Raw genomic sequence first — 14,758 nt, 5'->3', positions numbered from 1 at the left:
CTGGACGCCACAAGAAACAGACCAGGGTAAGTCCTGAAGAGGCAGACGGTGGGCGTCCAGGGTGACGTCAAGATCTGCGGCCTGAGCAGGTTAGAGGGCGGGGAAGAGAAGACTGGGGGAGACGCAGGTCTGAGGGAGGGGACTGAGAGACGACACGCCTGCAGGTGGCCACGTGGAGCCGCGAGGAGGCAGCAGGGCCGGCCCGAGGAGTTAGGGTAAGGACCAGAGGAGACAGGAGCACGCAGGGCCAGCGCACGGCTGGTATTCATGACCAGCAGGCCGGATGGGATGCGGATGGCGAGGTGGGGCAGGCATGGAACACACAGGAACCAGTGACGTGGACGTGCCGGCAAGGTGCAGGGAGAGCTGGGGGAGCTGGGAGTGAAGACCGGGCCCCAGAGGAGGGAGGAGAGAACGGAGCCACACGCACAGCTAAGAAAGGAGATACACTTGGGACTGTGTGGGGCAGTAGCCACGGGGAAAGTGTCAGATCACACTGCGCCTTGTCCAGCTTTCCGCCAGAGCGCTGAACTGACAGAGCGCTGAGCTGAGGTCCGGGGCTTCCTCACGAGAGCAAGGGGGCTCACCTGGTACCTCTGGCTCTGGATCCGGGGAAGAGATAGCACCACCATCTTCCAGGCGAACATCTCCTGGTACAACTTGTACCTGCACTCCTCGATGGGCGGGTTCAAATAGATGACCTGGTTGGTGATCCTCAGCTCGTGAACGACGTTCTGGAAAAGCAGAGGTGTCGTTTTGACTCAGCAGTCTATTTCAGTACAAGGGCTTTGATATATACCATTTTCTCTCTCTGAATCCTTACACTAGTTTCGGGTGAACCACAAACTCTGTTAAGTTACTAACAGATCCGGCCTTCTGTGAGTTCATGTTTGGCCTGCAGCCCTCCCCGAGAGCCTGGAGGAGGTCAGAGGGCAGCTCTGCATGGGCTCCTCCCGGGCGCCCAGCACCTGGGTGTCGGACACACAATAGGCGCTCAGTGAAGCGCCTGATCCAATGTGTGTGACGATGTCTGGACATGGAGGACCTTGCAACCTGAGAAAGCAGTGACCCAAGGCCGGCTTCACTGATGGGTTTACAGGCTGGGATCAGTCTGTGCCACCCACCAGTGCTTTGAGGCAATTTAAGAATTCCAGCTCAGTCTCCGCTACATATCTGATCAACTCAGACACCCTCACTTGCTTTCTGCACCTCAGTAATTTTTTTAAAAAAGTATGCCCTGGGGATGAATATCTGTAATATTCAAAAGTGAAAACATTTTAGGTATTAAAAGAAAATATGAAGTCTGGGTAAAAAAAAAAAAAAAGGCAATTGTTTCTCTCAGATCAAAGTTTCTATTTGCCCAGTTCTATCAGGCTTCTGATTTGGAGACTTTCACTGGTAAATAGAACACAAAGACTGTAAACTACACAGAACTAATGTATGGCTTAATGGATCAGTATAAGGTGGACACGTTTATAACCACCACCTGTGTTACGTGCAGAGTTTAAACAGAACTTTCTGGGAAGCTTGCAGGCCCCAGTAGGCCCCCCCTCCACACAATGGGAAACAGCCGCATGGAGACAAGGGCTGCTGTCCAGCGTGCTGATGCATCCCTCCATGAGAATTCTACTCAGATTTTCATTAAAACTGACACTTTAGGGTCACCGTCTGAACTTCTGCTTGCAGCAGACGATTGTATTCAGTTCTTCAAATTGCTTCCTACGTACATCCTAGAAGAAGAGAAATTTTCCCCCAGTGTAGGTTCTAAGTTTTATTCTCCATTGAGGAAAATAACCTGGGACTTCGCTGGTGGTCCAGGGGTTAGGAATCTACCTTCTAATGCAGGGGACGTGGGTTCGCGCCCTGGTGGGGGAACTAAGGCCCCACGTTAATAATGAAGCCGTGAGCACAGCTACCGAGCCCGCACCGGTAGGGAGACCCCCGCACTGCGGCTAAGACGCGACACAGCCATCAGACAAAACGAGTAAAGCCCACTTACTCCTGAAAGCTGACGCAGAGCAGGGGTCTAACGCAGGCGTGAAGAGGACAGGTATACGCCCTCTCCAGCCTCAAGTGGTGTGATCACCAAAGCAAAGACACGAGCGCCAGCCTGTCGCTCAGTCGCGGGGGCTCTGTGACCCCGGGGATGGCGGCCTCGACAGACTCAGCTTAAGGACGGGCTCCAGTCAGACTCGCCGGGTCTCCCGGGACACTTCCGCTGGCGGTCACTGCTCCTCAGCCCCTTCCGTGACACTCTCCGCTTTTCCTGCCTCTCACGCCCTGGCACTTGGGGCGCCCTCTGTAGAGCGGTCCTCCTGCTGGGTCTGCCTGGCGCTGTCCTCACGGATGGTGTGGGGAGAGCCCTTCTCCTCACCTCACGTCACCCCGGGACGCTGACCGGGCTCAGGTCTGCCCACCGCAGTGGCCTTTTCACTGGCGCTTCCACTGGTGCTTTACTTCCTATGGGACCGGCTGCCCTGGGAGATACTCACCTTGATCTTTGGCTCTCCTCCAGGCTTGTGACTAACTTGAGGGGCATCTGTATCCATGTCAACCTCTGCTTTATCCTCCGCTTGTCCAAGGAGCACCTGGGTCCAAGCTCTCAGGCCAGCTTGCAGTCGGACGCCCAGTATCCTTTCGATCTACAGAGAAAACATGTCTAAGAACAGTGTTTCTCCCAAAGTTAGCTCGCAGAGCGTATTGACAGAAAACCGATGGTCCAGGTCCAGGACAGATTGTTCCTGACCACAAGCCTTCACCCCCAGTTCCTCAACCTCGTCTTCACCCTCCAGCCTCGGGTCACTGACCACCAGGCTGACTGTGCTCTCCACCTGCAGACTCCCGCTGACAAGTGACAAGACCAACACAAACGCGCAGGTGTGGCGAAGGTCTTGATGCATGTTCAATATGACAGAAAACTTACAAACAGAAAACCAGCCTCACATATAAAACTAGAGAATATAATTTGGAGATGAAACCATTTTCTTTTTTAATCGAGGCACAACTGATTTCGTTATTGTTGCTGTTCAGTTGCTAAGTCACGTCTGACTCTTTGCGACCCCACGGACTGCAGCACACCAGGCTTCCCTGTCCTTCACTGTCTCCTGGAGTTTGCTCAAGCCCATGTCCATTGAGTCAGTGATGCTACCTAACCATCTCATCCTCTGCTGCCCCTTCTCCTGCCTTCAGTAACTGACTGTAACATTAGTTTTGGATGTACAGCATAAAGATTCAATATGTATACCTATTTGTAAAATGATAACCACAGTAAATCTAGTCAACATCAGTCACCAAACAGTGACCATTTTCTTTCAACAAGTGAAGAAGGAAGTCGGAGATCTCTGATCTGTGAGGAGATTTCCAAGGACTAGGGCGTCCGCACAGCTTGCTTAGAGCTCCCTCATTGTGAGCCACTCAACCATCCTGGGAATGCTGTGGGGGCGGCCTGAAAAAACCTGGGACTCGCCCTCGATTCAGAAGACTGGGGCTTCTGAAAGCTCACTCTGTTCAGGGCCCACTGTAGGAATCACTGCATTTTACTAATCCACTTTAGAGGAGAAAACCTGTGACCCACACACAACTTCAGAACTGACCAGCGACCTGTCCACTGAGTGATCTCTGCCATAAAACACCCTCCCTCCCTCCAGAGGCTTCACAGATGCTCTGACATCCGTTGCTGAGAAAGCCACACAGGGTGCTAAGTATGCTTCCAACACCCATCCCACAAGAGTGAGCCAAGATCCTCTAAACCAGGAACAAAAGGTACGTGGCTGCTGGCGGGCTGGTGGAGAAAGACAGGGTGGCCAGGGAGAACCACCCCAATCATCAGCAGAGCTGACGTAGGAGGCTGTCAAACACCCAGAAGATGAGAGCACTCCTCTCCTCCCCCGGAGCGCCCTGCTTCCGGCACAGGAGGAGGGTGACTGCAGCCGGTACCGCAGTCAGCTCTGTCAGCTGCAGGGGATTTCTGGAAAGAACCGGATGGTCATGGTCACTGATAGCTTCCACAGAAAGAGCTTTTCAGTGATGAACCAACACTTATGAACCGGGGCCGCCCCCATGCAGATGGCAGACAATGTTATGTGTAGCCGGCGCCAGCCCACCTCCATGTCCAGCTTGTTGACCCAGATGGGCAGGTTGGAGTAGGAGTGCAGGTTTAGGTCGTCCACGGCCTTCTGCACTCTGTTCAGGATCTCGGAGAAAGTCTTGTGATCGTACATGCATGTTTCCAGGGAGCGGACTTCCAGGTCTATCTTCTCCTCGATGATCAGTAGATCATCCACCTAAAGGAAGGTACAAGGGAGCTAACCCTACGTGCTGGCCTGACACCACACCCCCGTCTCCGAGGAGGTATGGACGTCGGCAGCCTCTCCCCTTCCCACTCCCACTTCCGGGAAGGCGCCCTCTGGCTGCCCGTGCGGGAGCAGGACATCAATGCGCGCTGCTCAGCACCTTCCCTCCCTGGGAGCCAGCTGCTCACCAGACCAGTGGACTCCGTCCTGCCTGCGGCATGAGCAGGGCCAGGAGGTGATGCGGCACAGCCGGGCGGGGATCTGGGGAGGGGGGCCAGGCCTGGGGCGGGCCGCGAGCCGCCAGCCCGCGGTGCACACAGCTTTATCAGTGACAGGGCTCTCGGGCCTTCACCTCTGCCCTGGCCCCCTACCTGAACGGGGACTGTCACTGAACGGCCTCCCTAAAGCCCCCACACCATCCAACAGCCTGGTGAGGGGAGAGCCTCCTTCCCTGCTTGGCGGACATGGCCCTGAGCTGTCGGGACCGTGGGCGACCTCTGTGGAGAGCTAACTGCTAACCGGCTGGCCCCCTCCGCGACGGGGAGGCCGGAAGCGGCACGCACCTTCTCCTGGAAGCTGAAGACCGTCTCCGCCAAGCGCTGCACGTACGGGTCGAGCTTGTAGGACTCCCACACCAGGGCGATGCCCTCGGCAATCAGCGCCTGCACCTCCTTCTTCAGGCCCGCCACCAGCAGGGAGATGGTGCTCCGCTCCTCCACCTTCTCGCACGTGCGTTCGTAGGTCCGCACGCTCTCGATCAGCGAGATGGCGAACGGGTAGAGCTGGTTCGCTTGGTGAGCCTTGTTCACGATCGCCAGCGGGACGCGGAAGCCCAGCCACTTGAGGTTTCGCACTTCTTTGGAGAGGGTGATGATCTCGGGGAGGAAGTTGACCTTTAGCTTGAGGACGTTGCCGGCGCGGCCCCGGACCCGTGTGCTCTCGATGGTGAAGATGCGGCCCGACACGCCCAGGTTGCGCTGCTGCACCTTGCGGGCCCAGTCGTCGAAGATCTCCTGCGTGTTGAGCTTCATGCGGAAGCTGTCCCCGTCCTGCTTCAGCTTCTGGCCCTCCACGTGGTTCTCCCAGCCCTTGCCCAGCACGTCCTCCACGCGCTTCATGTAGGCCGTCAGTTGCCGGTCGATCTGCTTGGCCCAGATGATGGATCCGGACACGGGTGGCAGGTCACGCACGTGGCTCATCTTACACGCCTGGCTCTGCGGGTACTGGACCTTGAACTTGTCGTGAAGAGACTCAATGTCGTCCTTCACACGCTGGATCAGCTGCGTCTGGTACTCGCGGATGGCCCCGCGAATGTGAGGCCGGACGAACAGCGCGTTGAACCTGGAGAAGATCCGGAACATCTCGTTGGCGTTCTTGGCCGTGCCGAGCTGGTCTCGCAGGCGGGCGGTGATCCGGGTCTCCACCCTGTCGATCCTCTCGTCGTATCTCTTCATCGCGGCCTCCCAGGCCTCCGTGCCCTCCTTGGAGACGTCCAGCCCATCCACTTCCTTGACGTTCTCGTAAGCCAGGTTGACCTCCTCTATGGCGTTCGCGTCGGCAGCGTCGAAGAGCACCTCGGCCACTTTCATGTCCTGGGGTTCAGGCACCTCCCCTTGGTTCTGCTGCGCAACCGCTGTGACCTGCAAGGACAGGGTTTGGAAGAAAACGGGTCTGCCAGGGGAAGACTTTTACCTCGTTGAGTAGCACACACCACACAAGGTGACCAGTCCACCACGTAAGCCTAACGTTTACTCAGACTTTTTACAGCCACAACTCAAGGCCGTGTAAGACACCATACTGAACGTTTTAACTCTGCTGTAGAGACCTTCAGACAATGTAGTTTTGTGGCCAAAGCTAAAAAAACACGTGTTGAGATCTGGGTTTTGGGTTCTTCCCTCAAACTGCACTGGGAAGCTCAGGACTTCACAGGAGTGCTACATACAAAGTTGGTATCCAATATACTTCTCATTTTTATTTCTAGAGCTTCAGATTACAGCCCAGGGTCCACACTGCAGCACACGGGACAGGTAGAGCATGACAGTAAGTGAGAGGGTCCCGCTCAGCCCCCCACGCGCTCCTGGACAGACGGCAGAGCACACAGGCCCCGCGCCTCGGGACGTGGCGGGCCGCCAGGCACAGCTCACGCCACTTGCGCGGAATTCCACCGCGGGGCGGGGGCTTGATCTGGGGTCCACAGACGCCGCACATGAAGCTCAGACAGTCTGTGTATTTGGGGAAAATCACTTTCAGTAAGCCTAATTAAATCTAGCATTTTCTTCAATCATGAATGTAGGCAACCGTTATAGCTGTCCCCAGTGTCCTTCCACATCACACGGCAGCAGCTGTAATCCTGACAGCTCGTTTATGCTCACTACTTCAAACTCAGGCTCTCAGGCCTGGCACTAGGTCTTGCTCTTTTACATGTTCATGGAGAAGCACACAGATTACTGTCCACAGATCACAACTTCAAAACTGTGGACAACTGTTTCTTTGTAAACCTGTGCATTTTATTTTATATATTTAAAAACATTCTGAGAACTCCTGGCAATGACATTAGAGGAGCAAAAACTGCATAAAATGATTAAACAGCCATTTCAGGACAACGGACAACCGCCAGAGACAGCCAACACCTTGAGGTGTGCTGACGGCAGGTGAGAGCAGTGAGCCGACGGCCGTCCGGCCCGGAGGCGCGCCCGCCCCGGCTCGGGCAGGAAGACTCGCAGCTTTGCAGGTGGGCGCAGAAGAGCAGCTTACAGCAGGGGGTGCTGGGGACGTCCCTGGCGCCTGAGGGGATGAGAACCTGCCTGCACTGGTCCAGGGAGATCCCCCATGCTGTGGAGCCACTACGCCTGTGCACCACAACTACAGAGCCAGCGCTCTAGATCCCGGGAGCGGCTACTGCTGAAGCCCGGGCACCCCAGAACCTGTGCTCCCCAACAAGGGGAGCCACCGCGACGAGAAGACCATACGTGGCAACAGAGAGTCGCCCCCACTCACCGCAACTAGACAAAAGCCCATGCAGCAAGCAAGACCTAGCACATAAAATTTAGAAAACAAATAAAGGGGGGATTCTGGAAAAGACAGTCAGACAAGGGCCAGTGGAGTAAATTACATATACACACAGGAGACCCTGGGGAGCCCTGCAAGAACGAAAAGTCTGGACAGATTTACAACTTGCTGGCAACCAGAAGTTCTATAACCAGTGAAACGATCCTTCCAATGTGAGAGTGTTGCCAGCAAACCTATGGGACAAGAAATGGCAAAGCATTTCTTCAGGCTACAGAGAGAAGACGGCAGAGGTAACTTAGGTCGCAGAAAGAAATGAAGAGAACTGGAAAATATAAATCGGGGACAAATGTAGAAGATGATGTCATTATTTTTCTTTTCACCTGCTGATTTTTTCTAAGATATATGTGACTGCTTAACTTGTAACACTGTAGTGCTGGGTTTATAACATATGTAACAGTAATACCACATAATATACACGATATATATGCATTGTAAGAACAGCATTATTTCTCTTGTAAACATGACAAGCAGGAGGAAAGAGGTCTATATTGATTACGAGGTTCAGTCAGTACTGAGTATATCACGATAAATTAGAGACCGACAGAAATCCCTAGAGGAAATACTAAAAAAGAAAATTCAAAGAAATATAGCTGTTAAGTCTCTAGCAAACAGCAGCTCTGAATCCAAACTTATCAATAACTACGTTAAATGTGAACAGGCTAATCCTCCAATAAGACCATCCTGAGAATGCACGCCTGCACACGAGTTTATTACACACTTTACAAACAAAAAGGCAGTAATACACGTGGTTTACAAACGGAAAGCAGACAGTGATGTTTTAAAACAGGGCTATCTGAGAAGGACATGGCACGAAGGGCTGAGACACCCTAAGCTAGGACAAATCAGTCCCCGTCTCAAGTCTCTCACGGACACGGTAAAGGGTTAACACGTAAAACCAACCCACGCACACGTGCAGACATGGATCACGACCGCACTAGGTCAGGAGACACCGAGCACTATTACCAACCCGCTCCACCCTCGGTGGCCTGCACTCCTCATTGGAGAATGAACCCAGATGGCAGGGTTTCTAGACCGGATTGCCCACCCCAACTAACACTACAGAATTCTCCGACTACAGGAAGGCTGAAAGAATCCTAAATACACACACGAAAGACCCCACTGAGAGCCTATGGTTAACACCAACCAGTTAACATTGGCTATACATTGGCTTTATCACACATCTATCTGTTTACCAATTTGTCTACCTATACATGTATCAATCCACCTGCTCTTTCTGGACTGGATTGTTTAAAGGGAGAAAAGCAGTGCTCAAGAAAAGTGGTGAATTGAGAAGAGAAAAAAAAAAAGCATGAAGAAAGAAAAGGAGTCATTTAATTGTTTCAATAAATCTGAGCCAAACGCAATTATTATCCACATTTTATAGATAAGGGAGTCTGAGGAAAAGAGGAAAACAATGAGCCCAGTCACATGGCTAGGTCAACAGCTGAATTAGGATGTAAACCCATGAGGTTTGGCCGTAGGGTCCATGCAGTTTGGGGATGGGAATGAATGGATGGAGAATGTTAAAGCTTGGAACGCAAACGCTATGATTCAGAACCAATAGATCTTCAAGCTGACTGTGACAGATGAAAATGGAGCTAGAGAAGTACTTCAGTGTAAGAGAAACAAGTAGGTGACTGTTAAAAAAAAAAAAAAAGAGTGAGTGTCACTCAAGCAATGCAGGCACGAAGTTTTAGACCGTGAGCCACACCTGCGGCCGCAGGACCCTGACGATGACGGCTCTCAGCTGCTCGTGCTGACGCCTGAACTTCCGCATCTGGTCCAGGCGGGCCTGCAGCTTCCTGTGAGCGGGGTTGATGCGCCACACCATCTTCAGGTTTTCTTCCCTCTTCCTTTTGACAATGTCTCTCAGTAACACCTGGAGCTTCTCGTATTCATCATCCCAAGTCTGAAAAACTTCAAAGCACGCGACCATAACCTGGGATATGATTTAAGAGGGGAAGCTTATTATTAAAGCACACTTTCATCGAAATGCCCTAAAGTTGGCTTCCTGATACATTACAACTTACTTTTTCAAATTCTTCGTAGGCAACATGCATCAGTTTCCTAGTGCCTAACACTTTGAGTAACTGAGAACTCAAGTCTCTTGAAATTGCCTCCACCAAACGCAGCGCCCTCTGAATGGGATATTTCGTGTTTCGGATCTTTCTCAAATGGGTGAAAATCGCAACAAGTGCCTGCCTTATTTTGTCCAGTTCAGTGGCAGACAGCAAGTCATTCAGAGGAAAATCTTTCATCAGAGGATTGTAGTCGTTCACAGTTTCCAAAGCCTGTTTCAGACCTAGATTAATAGAGACACAGATACACAGTTTTCACATGAAGTTTCAGCAGTTTCATAGCTTTCACATGAAGCCAGACAACTACAGGATACAATGTTATGTGTCAGTTACACCTCAGTTTTTTTTAAAAAAGTAACAGAGTATTCCTTCTAGGTTTAAATATTGGGTTGGCCAAAAAGCTTGTTCCGTAACATCTTATGGAAAAACCCAAATGAACTTTTTGGCGAACCCAATACGAGTTAGGTAAACTAGAATACATCCTCACAATGGAACATTTTGATGCTGCAAAATATTTAGTAAACACAGAAACTGTGCTGTTTGAAAAAACAATGCTATTAACAGGTGATCCCAGTGTGGTCTCAATTTTGCTTTTAAAGCGTGTCAGTTCATGCATACTCAAAGGCTGTGAGTGGTAGTCCCAGAGATGTCATCTTTGTTTGCTGTCTACACTATCTAAGCATTCTAGTAATACCACATTGGTTTTGTAAAGCTTGAATTTTATCAGCATTAAGAACACTGAGATTTAAATTTTATACACATGGCTCAAGCTAGTGGGAGTGTATTGTAGACATGGATCACAGGAAAACCTGGGTCCTGGTCTTTTTTTTTTAAACTTCCTTTGGCCTAAGATTTTTAAAAAAGAAATATATTAGGAAAGATATAAAGGTTTTAGAGGCATTAAAAAAAATTCAAAGTATACATTTCAGTACTAGTGAATGTCCATATCTTAGTGAGCATATGAAATGTAGTCAAAGGAACTGAAAAGGTTTCCTCTAACATTTAAAATGTGGGCACCACAACCTTTTCGGAGGGGAAGGAAAAGAACATGATGACGACTGCTGTCCCGATGACTGGTTCTAACGTGTCTCTGGTGAAGAGCGAGGTCTGGCCACGTCCGGCACTCCACATCTGAGCGCCTGGTACACGCTCATTCAACGTCACTCTCCCTGCTGCCCATTCAGAAACTACCTTTATCCAGACAACTGTTCGGAACAGGGACGAGGGCAGAGAATGGGAGGAGGGGCAGGTGAAGAGCAGAAGAGAAAGTACTGACCAGCTCTCCTTCCCCTCTGCAGCCCTGTGGGCAGAGAACTTCTGCTTAACGTAAACCCTGTTCCTGCCTGGACTGTCAAAAGCATGCGTAACTTTACACTGAAAGAAGCGCAGCCTGTTGAGGGCACCAAGTAACTGGGACACCGAGGGGAGCCCCCGGGGCTGCCTACACTCCGGCCTAGACTGGCTCACCTCCTCGAAAGCCCTAAAGGGAAAGGGAGGTAGGTGGGAAGATCATTTCCATCGCCTAGAGCTGGGGAAAGATGAGATAAGATGCAAAGGAGTAAGCAGTCAGGAGAGACAGTGCATCTATTACTTTTCACCACAAAACCCAGGTTGAGAGCTCACTGCATCAGCCTCTTAGCGCCAGGCTCGAGTCTTACCTGTGTCAGTGTCAAAGCTGACGGTGGCATGGAATCGCTTGCCGTGTTTCAAGATGTCCAGAGTCAGGAGAACTTCCGGGCTCTCTCGTTTCTCCTGGATGCGGTATAGCGCACGTTCCAAGTTCAGCCAAAAACTGATCTCCTGTAAGGCAGTTCCTGAGGCTGGATCTCGATCAAGTTTGGTCACCTTAAATACAAAATAACATTCAAGAGTACTCAGCACTTAAACAAAGGTAGAAAAAGGGTCATTGATTAAATATGTGCATTAAAATGTAGGGTCAATACTTCAAGTAGATTTCCGTCCTTGTATAATAGGTGGTTTAATTTGGAATCAAAGGACTGAGACCGCTGAGATTAAGGCTGTCTCAGGGATGGTATTTAACCATGTCACATGGTACCTCGGCCACTCCATGCGGTCGACATTAGTCCTCCACCAAGCACTCCCAGGACCAATGGGAGGGAGAACCAACAGGATCACAGAATTCACCTCCTTGACAAGAATGCGTACCGGTTTTCTCACAGATATTAAAGAGGAAAGCATTTTACATGACACTTCCAATACGGTGCACTTACCTTTTGGATTTCTCGGATCCAGCGGTTAACTCCAGACTGTAACTGATTGAGGAAGGTCGGGTCTTCAACCTTATCTCCAAAGTCTGTAACTTTTGGCTTCTCTCCACGCTCGTAACACTGCTTGGCAACGTTTGTGATGATCGGGTGAATGGGCAGGCTGATCTCCGGAATTTCAATGTTCTGCTGCAGGTGCAGGAGCCCCATCTCAAGCTCTGCAATCTTCTTCTCCACTGAAGGAGCCATTTTATCACCGTCCCTGAAAAGACAGAAAACATCTCACATTTTGGTGCGCTATCGTCTCCAAAGAGATTATATTATTTCAGGTCTGTCAAATATCAATGCTGCACATTAATGCAACCGATTCATATCCTCTGAGTTTACTAGCTTTATCCTCCCAGTTTCTGAATACTGCATCATTCTCTTCATGGTGTGTTATAAACATTAAGTAAAATACAACATTCAAACTAACGAAGGAAAACTGGTTTTTACCTGTCTGCCTTGCCAGACTCTCTGATATAGGACTTGAAAAAAGGAGCCACTGCATTGCTGATGAAAGAGTGCAAGGTTTCATATGGCGAGTCTTCACTGAGCGTGAGGACTCGGAGCTGGGAAGACACTGGCTTGTCTGCATCAATCACTGGAGTTCGTTTAATGAACGCCAAGCTGAAAGAAAGGAAAAGAAAACATTAGAACAAATAGTCTCATTCCTCATCAGTCTCAATGACTACAGACTTCTTTGTGCATGCAAATTAAAAATTCATTTGAATGTTTTAATTTCAAAATCATATTAAGAATAAATTGTTGCTTTTCTAATAGTGAAATACACTGCTTCTCTTTCTTTATTCACTTATGTGAGAACTATGGAATCAAGGTTAAGGTTGTAACACGTGATCATGAAACCAGGCCAAGTTAATTTGTCTTACATGGAGGTTGAATTCATAATCTTGCCCTCATGAAAACAAACCTCCCTAACAACTGCAAGTTACAAGCTCTGAAGAACTTAAATCTGATTTCATTATAATCCGTCCCATTCATTTATGACATTAAATCACATGTCAGCTTGACCACAACAAAAGTCACCTGCAGGTTAAAGTGATGAGGGAACATTCCAGGCCCTTACACCTGGCCTAAACCAACTCTTCTAGTTTCATCTCCTGCTAGGCACCCCGTACCCGACTTGAGCATCCTTTAAACTACATGACCCATTCTCTACACAGCATGTGTTTTCCTGTAGTTGCTTAAGAAGCCTATATTCAACTGCTGAAATTCCAAGTTAACCTTCAAAACCCAACTCCAGCATCACTTCTTCTGTGGGACCCTCCCTAAGCAGAAGCGGTCTCCTTGGTCTTCTGGTTCCACGGTATTCTGCACCTCTAAGATTCTGCCAAGTCATACAGCTAGTGGTCTATCTGCCACTCTTCCTCCCCAAAGACCGTGACCTTCTGGGGAACAGGAGTTAGGTTTTACTCCTTTGCACACCCACTGCTGTTACCTTGCATATAACACAAGTGCTCAAAGGTGGCTGAACCAACAGCTTCAAGGGAAGCAATATCTGAATTTTCCAGTTCTCATATTATGTATATGGACTCTAGACACAATGCTTCCTGTTATTCTAAAAAGTCCATGAAGCTCCTGCTGCGACAGGCTGAGAAGGATCACAGTCACAACAGTATTCCTGCCGAAAATGTACAACTTGAGAGCATGGAGAAGCAACAGACAGATCCAGGGCAAGGGCGCTCCATCAAACTACTGTCTGCACTCAGCAAAGACACCAGTGTCATCAAAGACATGGAACTGGATTCTGGATCATGGGAGAAATACTGCAGGGGGAAGTACTGAGAAAACATGAATATGCACTGTACCTAGAGTAAACTGTTCTAAAATTTCGGCAATTTGAAAATTGTACTGAGGCAGTGGGCAATGATGTGGCTGCTCTTAGGAAGCGGCTGCAGAATGTTTAGGGACAGAGGGGCAGCCTGTGGATAACTCACTCAGGTGGCTCAGGGGAAGAATGATAACGCAGGCGTGGGAAAGGTTACCTGATGTCTGGGAGGTGCCATACGCTGTCCAGGCAACTCTGGTAAGCTTGAAATTATTCAAACTAAAAAGTTTTAAAAAGCCAGTGCAAAATAAACATTTATGTATTTGAATTTCAGTAAGTCTACTAGCATAAAAATTGGCACAATCTTTTTAAAAGGTCGGAAATCGGGCAAAGTGTGTTAAAGACTCTAATGGGGTATCTGAACCAGCAGTGCTATCTTTAGGGCTTTATCCTAACAAGAATCAGACCTGTATCCATGAATGTGTGCTACTTACTTATAATAATGAAAACTCAGATATAATCTCAGAGCATCATTAAACATGTTAAGTATTAATACACTGTGGCTCAAGGGCTAATGCCCTGACATGGCAATTAAAATACTTTAACTTTATACTGACTTGGAAATCCTCTTAATTTGAGTAGATAAAATCAAAGAAAAGAAACTGAATTAAAGAGTAGAAATCTTGAGAGTGTTTTCTTGGTAACTCTGACTTGATTAGGATTTACATTTAATTCTCACAAGTTTTATAGTCCAAAATAATGGTATATTCATACTACTCACCTATTGGACTTAACTCCATAGTGAATGTCTATGTTGATATTATAGGAAATAAATTCTTTTTCTTCTTCTCCTTCATCACTGACATCCTCTGCAAATCATAATAGACATTATATCAAATTCAAGTCAATATTTCAATTTTTAATTGAATTTATAAACTCCTCAGAGCCTGATGAGCCTCACCCCATCCCCAACCTGGCACTTACACCCCGTGTGACGTGGCTTGACCTAATTTTCCCTTCCACCCATTTTTTTCTGACTGCCGACAGATCCAGGCGCTTATTTGCTGTGTGATCCCAGGCAAGGTTCTTAACTTCCCGGCCTCTCTGCTTCCTTGTTTGTAAACAGGGGCGCGCTGGCATGCCTGGGCAGTTGAAGGACTGCCTGCGCGGATGCCCGGAGTGGGCCTGGCCTCAGGGGGTGCCGGCCGTGTCCACGCACCAAGGCCAGATTCCCCCCACCCCATCCCAGCGGTCCCATCCCGGTGC

The 14,758-nt window shown here is 49.3% G+C and overlaps 1 protein-coding gene across 2 annotated transcripts in view; it reads right to left on the bottom strand.

Annotated features, from left to right (window-relative positions):
* DYNC1H1 (dynein cytoplasmic 1 heavy chain 1) overlaps positions 1-14,758 on the bottom strand; it is a 62,229-nt gene that overhangs the window by 39,270 nt on the left and 8,201 nt on the right. For both annotated transcript variants that reach the window (XM_043489271.1, XM_043489270.1), the window contains exons 2-11: positions 14,274-14,361; positions 12,160-12,333; positions 11,671-11,926; positions 11,098-11,284; positions 9,392-9,663; positions 9,073-9,300; positions 4,856-5,932; positions 4,104-4,283; positions 2,493-2,642; positions 588-734 (exon numbers count right to left, since the gene is read on the bottom strand). In XM_043489271.1, the coding sequence (XP_043345206.1) occupies positions 588-734; positions 2,493-2,642; positions 4,104-4,283; positions 4,856-5,932; positions 9,073-9,300; positions 9,392-9,663; positions 11,098-11,284; positions 11,671-11,926; positions 12,160-12,333; positions 14,274-14,361 (2,759 nt within the window). The remainder of the gene's footprint in view (positions 1-587; positions 735-2,492; positions 2,643-4,103; positions 4,284-4,855; positions 5,933-9,072; positions 9,301-9,391; positions 9,664-11,097; positions 11,285-11,670; positions 11,927-12,159; positions 12,334-14,273; positions 14,362-14,758) is intronic.

This window comes from Cervus canadensis, chromosome 17 (genome assembly GCF_019320065.1).
Source record: "Cervus canadensis isolate Bull #8, Minnesota chromosome 17, ASM1932006v1, whole genome shotgun sequence".
In the NCBI taxonomy this organism is placed as follows: Eukaryota; Metazoa; Chordata; class Mammalia; order Artiodactyla; family Cervidae; genus Cervus; species Cervus canadensis.
Note: the sequence above shows the minus strand (reverse complement) of the source record. Positions and strands in the feature narration are given on the sequence as shown.